At 43.8% G+C, this 17,474-nt stretch overlaps 1 protein-coding gene across 1 annotated transcript in view; it reads right to left on the minus strand.

The window, feature by feature from the left end:
* The window catches only part of ASIC5 (acid sensing ion channel subunit family member 5), a 72,341-nt gene that overhangs the window by 15,400 nt on the left and 39,467 nt on the right, over positions 1-17,474 (minus strand). The window contains exons 6-8 of the mRNA XM_077282188.1: positions 17,066-17,213; positions 13,712-13,768; positions 243-411 (exon numbers count right to left, since the gene is read on the minus strand). Coding sequence (XP_077138303.1) covers positions 243-411; positions 13,712-13,768; positions 17,066-17,213 — 374 coding nt within the window. The remainder of the gene's footprint in view (positions 1-242; positions 412-13,711; positions 13,769-17,065; positions 17,214-17,474) is intronic.

Consider the following 17,474-nt stretch of genomic DNA (forward strand, 5'->3'; position numbering starts at 1 on the left):
CAGTCTATGATTTATGTTGCTTAAGTACTTAGTGATAGAACAATGTTTTATGCATTAAGATGTTTGACTGCCAGTCTCCTGGCATTCCTCTGTTTGCAGACCATAAAATTCCAGCTTGAGAAAATCTGAGGTCATCAATGAGCTCAAATATTTCTTTGTAATCAATAAGGGAACGTGGATAAATATTAGTAATGAGATGACAACGCAAGAACTTTAATTCAGACTGGTATACGCACACTTACCTCATGTACGAAGCATTTTTGTTAAGTTTACTTGAGAGATAATCGGCAGCTTTCATACTTGGAAATGTTGAATATGAGAGGACTGCAGGATAGTCTGTCTCTTCACAAGGAACGGGACACGTAGAATTGTATGTTCCTACTGTACATAGCTCTTCCTTCTCAAGTCGAACTGCAAACACAATATAGTCTATTCTTCCAACAGGTATGTTCATCCAGCTCTCCTACATGAAGCGCACATAATACATCACCCAGCTTTGCGCATAGACTTTCCCCTGCTCCTAGCATTGTGATGGTATGTTCATCCAGCTCTCCTACATGAAGCGCACATAATACATCACCCAGCTTTGCGCATAGACTTTCCCCTGCTCCTAGCATTGTGATGGTATGTTCATCCAGCTCTCCTACATGAAGCGCACATAATACATCACCCAGCTTTGCGCATAGACTTTCCCCTGCTCCTAGCATTGTGATGGTATGTTCATCCAGCTCTCCTACATGAAGCGCACATAATACATCACCCAGCTTTGCGCATAGACTTTCCCCTGCTCCTAGCATTGTGATGGTATGCCTTTCAGCTAACCCCCAACTTACTCTGATATTTATGACCTTGTTTACTTAGTCTTGATTGTATGCATCTGGTCGACCCTTAATTCTCTGACCAAGATGAGCAGAGACCACTCCTCTCTGCTCCACACCTGACCGCACTTAGTTTTCCATATATTGCATAGCACAAGTCTGCAGGACTTTAGTCTGCAGTGTGATTTCTAGAAGTGTGTTCTAAAAGTGTGGATTACAGTAGAATTAAAACCTGAATTGAACCTGAAGGTAACTGGCCAGTCACTGCAAACAATGTTTCTGTTTGTTGTCACTTTTACCCCTATAATCTTTCACTTTCTGCAACCTCCCCCAATCCCCACACCAAGTAAGGAACTGTTCATCTCCTCTTCAATCCTCCCCATCCATCTCACCTCCTCCTCAGAACTGTTCCTTAACATACAATCCTCTGTCTCAAAGCACAGGCAGCCCCCTCACGCTCTCTCCTGCTCCCACCTGCTAACACTATCTCTGCTCCTTCTCACTGCTGGTGATATCTCTCCAAATCCTGGTCCTCCTCACCATATTACCACAGTCATTTCTACCTCCCATCCACGCTCCATCACAAACTTCCGTAACCTCTCTAACCTTATACCCATTCGCCCAGCCCCCGCTTCCCCAGTCCCACTAACAGGAGCTCTGTGGAACGCTCGCTCTGTCTGTAACAAGCTTTCCTACATCCATGATCTTTTTGTTACTACCAAACTTTCCTTCCTCGCCATCACCGAAACCTGGCTCACCCCTTCTGACACGGCCTCCCCTGCTGCACTCTCTTACGGTGGCTTCCACCTTTCTCACACACCCCGCCCCAGCAGCAAGCATGGTGGAGGAGTTGGTTTTCTCCTGTCAGATAACTGCTCCTTCACCCCAATCCCACTGCCACCCTCTGTTACCCTCCCTTCCTTTGAGGTGCACTCTGTGCGCATCTACTCCCCCTCCAACCTCCAACTGGCTGTTATTTACCGCCCCCCAGGGCCAGCCACCACCTTCTTTGACCACTTCACCACCTGGCTACTTCATTTCCTTTCTGCGGACATCCCCACTATCATCATGGGCGATTTCAACATACCCATTGACACTTCCCTCTCAGCTGCCACTAAACTTCTATCTCTCTCTTCCTCCTTCGGCCTCACTCAATGGTCTTCTGCAGCCACTCACAAAGATGGTCACACACTGGACCTCATCTTCACCCGCCTCTGCTCCCTATCTAACCTCTCTAACTCGCCTCTTCCTCTCTCTGACCACAACCTTCTCACATTCTCATCTCTCTCCACTCCATGTCTAGAGTCCCCACCCCACAAACTTTCACACCCTCGCAGAAATCTTAAACATCTTGACCTACATTCATTCTCTGAATCCCTCCTCCCTCTCACAGACATAAGTTCCATACACAATGCGGATGACGCTGCCGCTCTATATAACACCACAATAGCTGTAGCCTTGGAATATGCTGCCCCACTTACACATACCAAAGCTCGCAAAATCAACAGACAGCCCTGGCACACCAGCCTGACCAAGGAACTGAGGCGAGCTTCCAGGGCTGCTGAGCGCAGATGGAAAAGATCCCACTCCAACGACCACTTAATCGCATTCAAACAGTCCCTCACTACTTTCAAGACTGCACTCGCCACAGCTAAACAAACCTACTTCTCATCTCTCATATCCTCCCTGTCTCACAACCCTAAACAGTTATTCAACACCTTCAATTCTCTCCTCCGTCCCCCAGCACCTCCTCTCTCCCCACTTATCTCTGCTGAAGACTTTGCCTCATTCTTCAAGCAGAAGATTGATAACATCAGAGACAGTTTTGGTCAACAAGCCCCAGAGCCCTTCCTCCCAACTTCCCTACCCTCCACCTCCAAAACCAACTACTCCACCATTACAGAAGATCAACTCGCCACTCTACTCTCAAGATCGCATCTCACCACCTGTGCACTTGACCCGCTCCCATCCCACCTCATCCCAAACCTCACCACAATCTTCATCCCAACCCTAACCCATCTCTTCAACCTATCACTAACAACTGGTGTTTTCCCCTCAAGCTTTAAACATGCCTCCATCACACCTATCCTCAAAAAGCCCTCTCTTGACCCATCCTCTGTATCTAGCTATCGCCCTATATCACTTCTCCCCTATGCCTCAAAACTACTGGAACAACACGTCTACCTTGAACTGTCCTCCCATCTCTCTTCTTGCTCCCTCTTTGACCGCTTACAATCTGGCTTCCGGTCACACCATTCCACTGAAACTGCCCTAACTAAGGTCACCAATGACCTCTTAACCGCCAAGAGCAAGCGACACTACTCTGTTCTCCTCCTCCTCGACCTGTCGGCTGCCTTTGACACAGTGGACCATTCCCTATTATTACAGACCCTCTCATCCCTTGGCATCACAGACTTGGCCCTATCCTGGATCTCATCATACCTAACAGACCGGACATTCAGCGTCTTCCACTCACACACCACCTCCTCACCTCGCCCCCTCTCTGTCGGAGTCCCACAAGGTTCAGTCCTTGGGCCCCTGCTCTTCTCCATTTACACCTTTGGCCTGGGACAGCTCATAGAATCTCATGGCTTTCAGTATCACCTCTATGCTGATGACACACAGATCTACATCTCTGGACCAGATATCACCTCCCTACTAACCAGAATCCCTCAATGTCTGTCCACTATTTCATCCTTCTTCTCCGCTAGATTTCTGAAACTTAACATGGACAAAACAGAATTCATCATCTTTCCCCCATCTCACGTGACCCCCCCAACGAACCTATCCATTACAGTAAATGGCTGCCCACTCTCCCCAGTCCCACAAGCTCGCTGCCTCGGGGTAATCCTTGACGCTGATCTCTCCTTCAAACCACATATCCAAGCCCTTTCCACTTCCTGCCGACTTCAACTCAAAAATATTGCACGAATCCGTTCATTCCTCAACCAAGAATCTGCAAAAACCCTAGTCCATGCCCTCATCATCTCTCGCCTTGACTACTGCAACCTTCTGCTCTGTGGCCTCCCCTCAAACACTCTCGCACCCCTCCAATCTATTCTAAACTCTGCTGCCCGACTAATCCACCTGTCCCCCCGCTATTCTCCGGCCTCTCCCCTCTGTCAATCCCTTCACTGGCTCCCCATTGCCCAGAGACTCCAGTACAAAACCCTAACCATGACGTACAAAGCCATCCACAACCTGTCTCCTCCTTACATCTGCGACCTCATCTCCCGGTACTTTCCTACACGCAACCTCCGATCGTCACAAGATCTCCTTCTCTACTCCCCTCTTATCTCCTCTTCCCACAATCGCATACAAGATTTCTCTCGCGTATCACCCCTACTCTGGAACCCTCTACCACAACACATCAGACTCTCGCCCACCATCGAAACCTTCAAAAAGAATCTGAAGACCCACCTCTTCCGACAAGCCTACAACCTGCAGTAACCACCGATCGACCAAACCGCTGCATGACCAGCTCTACCCTCACCTACTGTATTCTCACCCATCCCTTGTAGATTGTGAGCCTTCGCGGGCAGGGTCCTCTCTCCTACTGTACCAGTTATGACTTGTATTGTTCAAGATTATTGTACTTGTTATTATGTATACCCCTCCTCACTTGTAAAGCGCCATGGAATAAATGGCGCTATAACAATAAATAATAATAATAATAATAATATAGTCTAACCACATACAGTAAAACTACTTACAGTTTATAGGTAAAAGAATAAATAATACATCTTTGTGCTAGATCATGAAATTCGTGCTACTTACTCTAAGAAAGTTCACTTACTGCATCCAGGTCTGGTGAGCAGAAGCTACATTAACCAAAAGTTGGGTGACAGTGTGTTCGGCATTGGGATTCTCCCACTGTGCAGGGTAGATCCTAAGCATTGTCTGGAGCTGTGGTCTCCCATTCGGGTCTGGCTGATGCGGTTGCTGCTCAGCACAGACGTCAGTCCCAGCATCTTTCTCAGGCTCATGGTACACGTTTGGTTACTGCTGGCTTTCCAGCCAAGTCTATGGTAACCAGTGATATGCAGGTGGAGCCTTGCGCTCTGGAGTCTAAGTCCAGAGATCACCTTTATGAGCATGTCCATGATGTGACATCCTCTTATTGGTGGTCAGACGTTAGCTGCTCTGGTGATGTGGCAGCTCCTCATTGGCCCGCAGGCGATGTCTCGACCAACTGGGCATGAGTGCTTGGGGTGGAGCCTGGCATATAAAAGGTTCTCAGCGGCGCACGTGGGCGTGCTAGTGTCATTTATGTTTGTTGTATGTGGGTGGCTACTCTTTCCCTCTGTCTCCATGTTTGTGTGTGTGTGTCTTTGCTCAGAGTTTGTACACATTGGCAGGCAGGTTGCACACTTATGCGATTTCGTACCATTGGCTATGTGATGGGGCCTCTGGTTTGCTACATGCTTAGGGTGCCGGTTCAGTAGTGTCAAGACTGGGGTAACTAGCCGCTTGGCTTAGCATCTGTTTCATACATCTGCGCGATTAGTACAGTTCAGTTACAGAGCAAGTTCAACCCTTCTGCTATACTTCTCGGTGTAAGCGACAGGGTATTGTACCTAGCGTCAAAGAGCTCTCTCTTGGCTCAGCATCTGCTTTATTCGTGTGTGTGGTTAACACTGTTTAGTTGCAGAGCTAGCCCAATCCACATGCTATTATCCCTGTGATGCTAACAGGGTATAGCACTTCGCATACTGGTACCGTACCTCTCGGTGAAGTAACTGAGTTGGTACTCAGTGTTCCGTTCACACTGAGTGGCGTTAACACAATGTGTGTTCAAGGTAATGCTTGCTGTTGTGTTCCATCATTACTCACACTAGCAGCAGGGTTCTTCTCTGCACGCTGGACCCCAGGTTGCGATTGCACTTTACTTTCATATTTAATTTTTTTATTTAGTGCAATCCGTCAACCCTAACACAGTGGGTATCACCTGGTACAGGGCCAGTGGAACTACTGACCCTGGGTTGGGATCTTGTGGACTGGGACCATCTCACTGTGACCATTTACTTAAGTTGCTGTAAGACCGTGGATGGAAGAAATAAAACTAATTGAAATATTAACCTGCCAAGGTTATTATTACAACCCACAACATCAGATCTTCACAAGTGGTGGCATCAGTGGGATCACCTATCTATGGACAGCTTACCGGGTAAATTTACTGATTGGTGACTTGGCAGAAGAGATGGCAGAATCCATCTACTGTACAAGAGGCTCAAGAAGGAGAAGCTGAGAGTCCTTTGCTCTGGGAGAGAGCTACGGTGGTTGCTGTAGGACAACCGTGTGACCTTAATTCAGTGCTTTGGCCGAGTGGGACCGAGAACACCCACAGTGGTGGTCAGTTCAGATGTGGAGGACGGCAGCTCTTGGGAGGGACCAGAGCTGAGGGCTGTCATCTAGATGGCAAAGGATCAACTGACTGAGTTGATGTGGATGCTGGCTGTGCTAGGAGAGAGGGCCACTGAGATAGAGCCAGTGGCAGTGGTAAGCACATATCTACTCCCACTCGCCTCACCGCAGATGACAATGGATAACAGAAGAGAGGGGCCCGCATCTTTAAGGTACTGAGACATATTACAATTCAATGATGACACCTCGGATATTGATGAACATCTCTGGTTATTTGAAAACCTCTACCTGCAGCATGAGGTGTCAGTCAGTGACTAGCTGAGATTTTTGAGTGTTGGCCTTACCGGAAGAGCAAGAGAAGCTTTTAATAACTTTTCATCTGGTTATTAGAGATGTTACTCTACCATTCATAGTGCATTACTAGAGAAGTATGCCGTCATGCCTGATACCTACAGGAGGAAATTTTGGGAGACTGACAAACCCGTTTTACACGTGCATCATACAGTGGGGCAAAAAAGTATTTAGTCAGTCAGCAATAGTGCAAGTTCCACCACTTAAAAAGATGAGAGGCGTCTGTAATTTACATCATAGGTAGACCTCAACTATGGGAGACAAACTGAGAAAAAAAAATCCAGAAAATCACATTGTCTGTTTTTTTAGCATTTTATTTGCATTTTATGGTGGAAAATAAGTATTTGGTCAGAAACAAACAATCAAGATTTCTGGCTCTCACAGACCTGTAACTTCTTCTTTAAGAGTCTCCTCTTTCCTCCACTCATTACCTGTAGTAATGGCTCCTGTTTAAACTTGTTATCAGTATAAAAAGACACCTGTGCACACCCTCAAACAGTCTGACTCCAAACTCCACTATGGTGAAGACCAAAGAGCTGTCAAAGGACACCAGAAACAAAATTGTAGCCCTGCACCAGGCTGGGAAGACTGAATCTGCAATAGCCAACCAGCTTGGAGTGAAGAAATCAACAGTGGGAGCAATAATTAGAAAATGGAAGACATACAAGACCACTGATAATCTCCCTCGATCTGGGGCTCCACGGAAAATCCCACCCCGTGGGGTCAGAATGATCACAAGAACGGTGAGCAAAAATCCCAGAACCACGTGGGGGGACCTAGTGAACGAACTGCAGAGAGCTGGGACCAATGTAACAAGGCCTACCATAAGTAACACACTATGCCACCATGGACTCAGATCCTGCAGTGCCAGACGTGTCCCACTGCTTAAGCCAGTACATGTCCGGGCCCGTCTGAAGTTTGCTAGAGAGCATTTCGATGATCCAGAGGAGTTTTGGGAGAATGTCCTATGGTCTGATGAAACCAAACTGGAACTGTTTGGTAGAAACACAACTTGTCGTGTTTGGAGGAAAAAGAATTCTGAGTTGCATCCATCAAACACCATACCTACTGTAAAGCATGGTGGTGGAAACATCATGCTTTGGGGCTGTTTCTCTGCAAAGGGGCCAGGACGACTGATCCGGGTACATGAAAGAATGAATGGGGCCATGTATCGTGAGATTTTGAGTGCAAACCTCCTTCCATCAGCAAGGGCATTGAAGATGAAATGTGGCTGGGTCTTTCAACATGACAATGATCCAAAGCACACCGCCAGGGCAACGAAGGAGTGGCTTCGTAAGAAGCATTTCAAGGTCCTGGAGTGGCCTAGCCAGTCTCCAGATCTCAACCCTATAGAAAACCTTTGGAGGGAGTTGAAAGTCCGTGTTGCCAAGCGAAAAGCCAAAAACATCACTGCTCTAGAGGAGATCTGCATGGAGGAATGGGCCAACTTACCAACAACAGTGTGTGGCAACCTTGTGAAGACTTACAGAAAACGTTTGACCTCTGTCATTGCCAACAAAGGATATATTACAAAGTATTGAGATGAAATTTTGTTTCTGACCAAATACTTATTTTCCACCATAATATGCAAATAAAATGATAAAAAAACAGACAATGTGATTTTCTGGATTTTTTTTTCTCAGTTTGTCTCCCATAGTTGAGGTCTACCTATGATGTAAATTACAGACGCCTCTCATCTTTTTAAGTGGTGGAACTTGCACTATTGCTGACTGACTAAATACTTTTTTGCCCCACTGTACGTCATGCACTCGGTGGATAGAAAGACTGGGGGCTTGGAAAGCAGAATATGTCTTGGATATATTAATGCAGGAACAATGTATGTCTAAGCTCCCAGGTGACTTAAAGGATGGTGGATAGAAAACAACTCAGTCTGAATGATGCTGCAAGACTGGCTGATGATTAGTCTGCCAATTGACCTGGGCTACATGGAAGGACAGCCCCAGTGAGTTGGAAACAGGGGCTTACATGGAGGTCGGTGAGACCCATGGACCAGCAAGAAGAGGAACTGTGGGGATTTCAGACTTCACCAAACTTCACAAAGAGGAGGAGGTTTCCCAACCCCCAAGTACGGTCCTCATCAAGCCGAGGGGGGTTAAGTTTCCATATCTGTGGATGCGTGGGACACTTTGCCAGGGAATGCCAGGAACATTCTAGCCTACATCATCCGCATCACCAACCAGTGAACACTGTGCTGCAATGGGTCTGGAATGCTGGGGGTGAGACGATCCCACTAACACAACCAGAAGAGGAAGAGGCATGTTTGGTACAAGGACAAGTGTCCTGGACTAGATAGGACATATCAGCAACCATAAACCAGCATCTGCAGCCAGTCTGGGTAGAGGGCGTGGAGGCTGAGGGGGTGCCGTGACTCTGGAGTCTCAGTCATTTTGATCAAAGAACATCTAGTACCGGACGACCAATGTATTTTTCCCGCCAGCCATATGTTAGTCAACGTAGCTAGAGGTGAATCTCTGAAAGTTAGGAGGGCCCGACTACATTTAGACTTGGGTTACAGTCATAGAATGGTGGATGTAGGAGTAGTGTGGCACTTAACAGTAGATGTTTTGCTGGAGAACAGCCTATAGACAGTGTTGGTGTGCCACTGGGCAAATGTCTTAACCCGAAGACAAGGATCCGTATCATCGAGCTGAAGAATCACAAGAGAGAGGCACCGCATCGTTTGCCTTCATCAGCTTCCAGGATCTGTGGAATGCGGAGGATACCATGATTGGATGCAATGGATTCGAGTTCAGTTCTCATCAGTTATATGTGGAGTTTCCCAGGTCGAACCCAGGATCAGGGGGAGGATATGAATGACCCTGTGGAAGGAACAGACACCTGCCCCGTCAAAGTGAACACAGAGTTCTCGTCTCAGGGCTTCCCCCATTGAGGAGTTGGCAGGATCTGAAAGATCATATGAGAGAAGTTGGAGATGTCTGCTATGCTGATGTACACAAGGATCAAATGGGGATTGTGGAGTTAATTCAGAAGGCAGACATAGAATATGCTTTGAGGAAACTGGATGATACAAAGTTTTGTTCTCAAGAAGGTGAAACCTCTAACATCCTTGTCTGTGATGAAAGAAATGCTGATGGCTTGTCCCTGGCAAGTGGAGAAGGATGACCAGAAGCATTTATTCTTAATTATGCCAGACGTACAGGGAATACGGAAATAATTCATACCCTATTAAAATTTTCACTCTTTATTTCATTGCAGCCATTTGGTAAATTCAAAAAAGTTCATTTTTTCACATTAATGTACACTCTGCACCCCATCATCACTGAAAAAAAAACCAGAAAGGTAGACATTTTTGCAAATTTAAAGGGAACCTGTCACCCCCTCAGGCGTTTGTAACTAAAACAGCCACCTTGTGCAGCACTAATGCTGCATTTGGACAAGGTGGCTCTTTTAGTTATGCTCCTTGCACATGCCAAAATAAACCCTTATAAAATGTGCCCCCTCATACCGTGAAACTGTCCGGGAGGCGGGACTTTCATTCCTAATCAGACGCAGCACAGCCGTCATTCATACCCCCTTGGTGCTGTGCGCCGCCCCCTCAGCGTTGTTTGAATCTGTCCCAGAGCCTGCGCTGTTATGTTATCCCTTGGGCATGCGCAGTTAGCGACATTTGATGTCAGGCTGACTGCGCCTGTGCGGCCGCGCTGCCCGAGATCCTACCCCGCAGTGTCTTCTGATTTATTCTCACTGCGGGGCTGGGATTCGTGGCCATGCGCAGTGCATATCTTCGCCTCTCACTCATCTCTGCCTTCTTCAGACTGTGCGGCGTCAGCTGATCCCTAATCGCCGTGGAATGCGATTAGGTATCATACCCAAGAAGACTCATGGCTATACTAGCTCAAAAGGATGCTGCTACTCAATGCCAAGCAAAGGGTCTGAATACTTATGACCATGTGATATTTCAGCTTTGCTTTATTAATAAATTTGTAAAAATTACTACATTTCTGTTTTTTTTCAGTCAAGATGGGGTGCAGAGTGTACATTAATGAGAAAAAAGGGAACTTTTTTGAATTTACTAAATGGCTGCAAAGAAAAAAAGAGTAAACAATTTAAAGGGATCTGAATACTTTCCGTACCCATTGTATTGTTCCTATATTCCTATGGCCATTTACCTGGAGTTGCTGTAAGACTGTGGACTGAAGAAATAAAACTAATTGCATCACCTGCCTAGGTGATTATTACGACCCACAACCTCAGACACTCACATTAATAATTACCTCAACACCATTGAACAAGTGAATCCGAGCAGACAGAGTTAGCATGTGTGACCGCCAGCACTTGACACATTAGACATTCTTTAAATTAATTAAGATTCTTCTTTGGGGCACCATAACAAGTATGTAATGGCAATATCTAGACAAGGGAACTTTTTTTAAATGATTCCAAGTAAATTTTTGGGAATCATGGAGTGTTGATGAATTATCCTGGCAGCTATGTAGAATATGGTTGCAAGTTCAAGTCCCCAAATGATTGAAAAAATGCAAATAAAGTAAAAAATAATTATCTGACATCACTCAGGAATGAAAACTAGCCATTAGAATAATGGACCTTTTTGTCTTTATGTTTTTGATCTAGGGGAAATGCGTATGGGCTTTTGTGATTGTAGTTATTGCTGTACATTACACAGTAAATGTATTATTGTGTGTATTATAACCAGGTATGGACTAGGACTGAAATTCAGCCCTGGCATTTAAACTCATACAGACCCATGCTGTCCCCATCCCCGAGCACCAGATGGGATATATTACTACTATTACCCTGGATGGAGGAAAGCAAGATTTACTACAAGACCAATATTTCTAATGATTCCCGTGGCCTACTGGGGTAAGTGATGGAGTCAGTGACTTTGTGCTCCGTCACAACTCTTAATAGTATGGGTGTATTGAGAACACCGATTCTGTTAACAATGTAGAAGACAAGGCGGCCCACGACCAGACAGGCCCTTCTGGTATTTACCAGAATTGTCAGATGGCCAGTCCGGCCCTGATTATAACCTATATACATTATATTAACAGTATAATATAAATCATTCCTTTTTCCCTGCAGGGTTGTTTATTGTTCCTGAAAATGTTATCTGTCTGTCGTTATCACCTTTGTTAAAGAAAAAGGGGGTAGCGGGCACCACAGACACAAGTGAATCAGGGATCAACCATATGCATATAAGTAAGACAATTGAAAACTTAGACAAGAGAAAGGATATGCACACCAATGGGATCAACCATCAAAAATTACAACTTTATTTGTAGAAAAAAGCACAACAGAGCAAAACCAAACATTTAAAAACATTTCAAAAACCAAGAAAATGGCACATGGCTGATAAGACACATGCACCCCCCCAGGCAATTGGAAATAAATATCTGCTTCACATTCCCCTGATGAAGACGCTTCTATAGCGTCGATACGCGTGGGGCCTCAGTCCCCCCCAGCACCAGCACAAGCTTTTACTATTGGGCTACCGCATCTTTGTTCGGCTCTTGTGTCGCTCTTTTCCCGGACCCTTGAGTAATATATTCAGGTTACCAGATAGTTTCTTGTGCAATGAGACCTATTGCACAGGATGAATGGGTCCAGGGTATGGGACTTAAGGCTTCATATATTTTTTGTGCCTATCTGTGAGTGATTGATCAGTGCACATAGAGTATAGCTGGTAGCAGAGTGGTGTTCACTTGTGCATATGTTTATATATGTATATAGACCTCTTGAATGAATATACCTTGTTTTGCTTGGTGCTCTAAGATATTTATTTCCAATTGCCTGGGGGGGGTGCATGTGTCTTATCAGCCATGTGCCATTTTCTTGGTTTTTAAATGTTTTTAAATGTTTGGTTTTGCTCTGTTGTGCTTTTTTCTACAAATAAAGTTGTAATTTTTGATGGTTGATCCCATTGGTGTGCATATCCTTTCTCTTGTCTAAGTTTTCTTTGTTAAAGAAAAAAAATATGAACAGTTACAATCAAGAAAGTCCGGAAATTTCTGAACTCAGCAATTAGTAGTAGATGAATACTCATCCTGTGAGTTACTGGACTGTACTATGAATAGGGACTAGATATTATACAGTGTATATACACTAGATGGAGGCCCGATGTGAGGGGGTAATGTCACGATGGAGGCAGGCTTTGCAGCGTTGAGAATCTCCCCCCATGTGCTCACCCACCTATCCACTCTCTCTTTCCCCATGTGCTGACTTCTCCCATCTGTGCTCTCTTCTTTGACCTGTCTACCCCATGTGCTGTCTCTCTCCTTCCTATGCTGTGTTCTTCCCTCATGTGCTGTCCTGTTTAAGCTGTCTCCCCCCTTGTGCTCTGTCTCTCTCACCCCTGTGCGCTGTGTGTGTGTGTACGGCATATACAGTGTGTTTGTGTGTGATGCGTACAGCATATACAGTGTGTGTGTGTGTGTGTGTGTGTGTGTGGTGCGTATGGCGTATATAAAGTGTGTGTGTGTGGTGCGTACGGCACATACAGTGTGTGTGTGTGGTGCGTACAGCGTATACAGTGTGTCTGTGTGTGTGTTGCGTATGGCGCATACAGTGTGTGTGTGTGGTGCGTACAGCATATACAGTGTGTCTGTGTGTGTGTATTGCGTATGGCGCATACAGTGTGTGTGTGTGTGGTGCGTACAGCGTATACAGTGTGTCTGTGTGTGTGGTGCGTACGACGCATACAGTGTGTGTGTGTGGTGCGACGGTGTTCCGCTGGTGGTACCGCAGAAGAGGCTGGTACCACCAGCAGTTTCCATATTGAGACACTCATCACTTGGGTGTCCCAATATGGCGGTCGGTGAACTTCTGCCACTTGGAATTCTGGAATCTGGACACATCTGGACGGAACAGGATGTGAAGACATTTCAAGGTAAGTATATATTAAGATCACCTTTTAACATAAAGCTGATATGGCAATCAACTGTTCACCACGTGACTAGTCTTCAAAACATCAATCACCCAGATTTCCAAGAAAATCAGGCATTTCATCAGACATCATCACCTATTACTCATTCCTAGTACATTAAATATTTACATAGTTGCTGCATCATTTACCATCACTTCTTTCTCAACCAAGTCCCCTATCTGCCTCATGCATGTACGAGTATTTATAGTAAAAATACTATAGTACGCAAATAAATACATTCAATACAACTTACAAAGTGTAGGGTATACACAGTTATAGAAACGATGAAGATCACATTCTTTCCCAAAACCTATAAAGAAAAAAAGTGTACTTTACCTGCCTTGTTTCATCAGACAAGTAATGCTGCCTGTCACGCAGATGTCAAGGGAATTTGTAAGTGTTAATAACCCTCCTAAGTCATCTATATGGGCATGTAGGTCACAGAAAGCTGGACAAAATGATACCTAGATATCTGCGATCCAATAACTTATTCCAGAGAAATCCACATTCTTCTTAATTTGTAAATAAGTTAGGATCGGATTGCAGATATCAAGGTATCATCTTAATCAGCTTTCTATGATCTACATGCCCATATAGACAACTTAGGAGGTTGATCCCTTTATTAAAAAGCATTCATCATTATTAGGCTTTGGCCAAAGCAGACTATTGTGGCAAATAATATACATTTTCCCAAGGACTCATCAGCCAATAGCACAATGAAAAAGGTTAAATGGCTGTATGCATGTATACACCCGGATAATCCACACCATGTATGGCAATGGATCGGTAATTTCAGGCCCGCACAACAATACGAACTATCATGAAAATGACATTATATAATTTGTATAATCAAGATACAGCACTTCAGCGTTTGTTATGTTGTGTATGTATGTATGTATGTATGTATATATACAGCTCTGGCAAAAATTAAGAGACCACTGCAAAATGTTCAGTTTGTTTGATTTTTCTCTTTATAGGTATATTTTTGAGTAAAATGTAAACTGTTCATTTATTCTACAAACTTCTGACAACATGTCTCTGAATTTCCAAGCAATAAATTTAGTATTTTTTTCTGAAAAGGAGAAATGGTCAAAATTTAAAAAAAACAGTGACTTCAGACCTCAAATAATGCAAAGAAAACATGTTCATAATCATTTAGAAACAACAATACTAATGTTTTAACTCAGGAAAAGTTCAGAAATCAATATTTTGTGGAATAACCATGATTTTTAATCACAGCTTTCATGCATCTTGGCATGCTTTCCACCAGTCTTTCACACTGCTTCTAGCGCAAAAATGTAAGCAGTTCTTCTTTGTTTGATGGCTTGTGACTATCCATCATCCTCTTCATTACATTCCAGAGGTTTTCAATAGGGTTTAGGTCTGGAGACTGGGCTGCCCATGACAGGGTGTTCATATGGTGGTCTATTAATTTTGCCAGAGCTGTATATATATATATATATATATATATATATATATATATACTGCTCAAAAAAATAAGGGGAACACTTAAACAACAGAATATAACTCCAAGTAAATCAAACTTCCGTGAAATCAAACTGTCCATTTAGGAAGCATAACTTTTTGGCAATCAATTTCACATGCTGTTGTGTAAATGGAATAGACACAGATGGAAATTATTGACAATTATCAAGACACACTCAATAAAGGAATGGTTCTGCTGGTGGGCACCACAGACGACATCTTAGTACCAATGCTTTCTTGCTGATGTTTTGGTCACTTTTGAATGTTAGTTGTGCTATCACACTTGTGGTAGCATGAGACAGACTCTGCAACTCACACAAGTGGCTCAGGTAGTGCAGCTCATCCAGGATGGCACATCAATGCGAGCTGTGGCAAGAAGGTTTGCTGTGTGTGTCAGCATAGTGTCCAGAGGCTGGAGGCACTACCAGGAGACAGGCCAGTACACCAGGACACATGGAGGGGGCCATAGGAGGGCAACAACACAGAATTTCACAGAATTCTGATTTACCTGGAGTTATATTCTGTTGTTTACATACCACTGCAGAATTTTTTTCTTTCCTGGCCTTTTTTTTTTAGAGAATATGGATGTTAACACCAAAATTTCTCCACTCATGGTGGTAGGGTAAAGCCATTTATTGTCAAACTACTGTGTTTTCTCTTTTTAAATCATAACGACAACCCAAAACATCCAAATGACTCTGATCAAAAGTTCACATACCCTGGTGATTTTGGCCTGATAACATACACAGAAGTTGACACAAATGGGTTTTAATGACTACAAAAGGTAACATCCTCACCTGTGACCTGTTTACTTGAAATCAGTGTATATGCATAAAAGCTGAGTGAGTTTCTGGGATCCAGACAAATTATTGCATCTTTCATCCAGCCACTGATGTTTCTGGAGTGTGAGTCATGGGGAAAGCAAAAGAATTGTCAACAGATCTACGGGAAAAGGTAGTTGAACTGTATAAAACAGGAAAGGGATACACAAAGATATCCAAGGAATTGATAATGCCAGTCAGCAGTGTTCACAGTGTGATTAGAAATGGAAAATCAGGGGCTCTGTAAAAACAAAACCAAGGTCAGGTAGACCAACAAAATTGTTGTCCACAGCTGCCAGGAAAATTGTTTGGGATGCAAAGAAAAACCCACAAATAACATCAGCTGAAACACAGGACTCTCTGAAAACTAGCAGTGTGGCTGTTTCAAGATGCACAATATGGAGGCACTTGAAGAAAAATGAGCTGCATGGTCAAGTCACCAGTAGAAAGTTATTGCTAGGCAAATGCCATAAAGTATGTCACCTACAGAACACAGAAACAAGCCTCAAAACTTCCGGAACAAGGTAATTTGGAGTGATGAGACCAAAATTGAACTTTTTGGCCACAACCATAAACATTATGTTTGGAGAGAGGTCAACAAAGCCTATGATGAAAGGAACACCTTTACTACCATAAAACACGGTACAGGAAACTTGGTCAAAGTTGAAAGAAAGATGAATGCAGCACGTTATCAGCAAATACTGGAGGCAAATTTGCACTCATCAGCCCAGAAGCTGCGCATGGGACGTACTTGGACGTTCCAACATGACAACGATCCAAAACACAAGGCCACAAGTTGACCTGTCATTGGCTACAGCAGGACAAAGGTTCTGGAGTGGCCATCTCAGTCTCCTGAATTCAATATCATTGAGTCACTCTGGGGAGATCTCAAACGAGCAGTTCATGCTAGACAGCCCAGGAATTTACAGGAACTGGAGGCTTTTTGCCAAGCAGAGTGGGCGACTTTACCATCTGAGAAAATAAAGATCCTCATCCACAACTACCACAATAGACTTCAAGCTGTCATTGATGTTAGAGGGGGCAATACACGGTATTAAGAAATGGGGTATGTGAACTTTTGATTAGTGTCATTTGGATGTTTTGGGTTGTCATTATGATTTAAAAAGAGAAAACACAGTGGTTTGAGAATAAATTGTTTCACCCAACCACTAACCATGACTAGAGAGAAAGTTTTGGTGTTATAATTCAAATTCTCTGAAAAAGGCTGTCAATCGTTCTTTATAGCTATACTACATCTGGCTTTTAAAATGAAATGCGTTATTTTTAATTATAACTTATACCTGGCAGAAGAAAAGGCAAACATCCACATTCATTTTGTATATAAGATGACTTGCATTCTTGAAGGCATCCATAAGTGCTGTAGACTTCTTCATATGCTAGTACTAATGCAGGATTGCATTCACCCCAAGGATATTCCTGAGTAATTGTCTGGAATGTGTACAAATAGGTTTTCTAATTTAGTGATTTTCAAAGAAGAAGAAAAGGTAAAACAAACTGAATCCTAATGTGAATTAATTTGGAAAAGTAGAAGTATCATTTTATCATTTTATCTTTAAGATCAATGTAGAGTTTTACACCAAAGCCTTTAAAATAAATAATAATGATATCCACTTGACATAACAGATATATGGTCTGTCACCAATTAAAGGGAAAATAAACTATATCAGTTTATTATATGTTCCCCAGTGC

This window comes from Ranitomeya variabilis, chromosome 1 (genome assembly GCF_051348905.1).
Source record: "Ranitomeya variabilis isolate aRanVar5 chromosome 1, aRanVar5.hap1, whole genome shotgun sequence".
Classification (NCBI taxonomy): Eukaryota; Metazoa; Chordata; class Amphibia; order Anura; family Dendrobatidae; genus Ranitomeya; species Ranitomeya variabilis.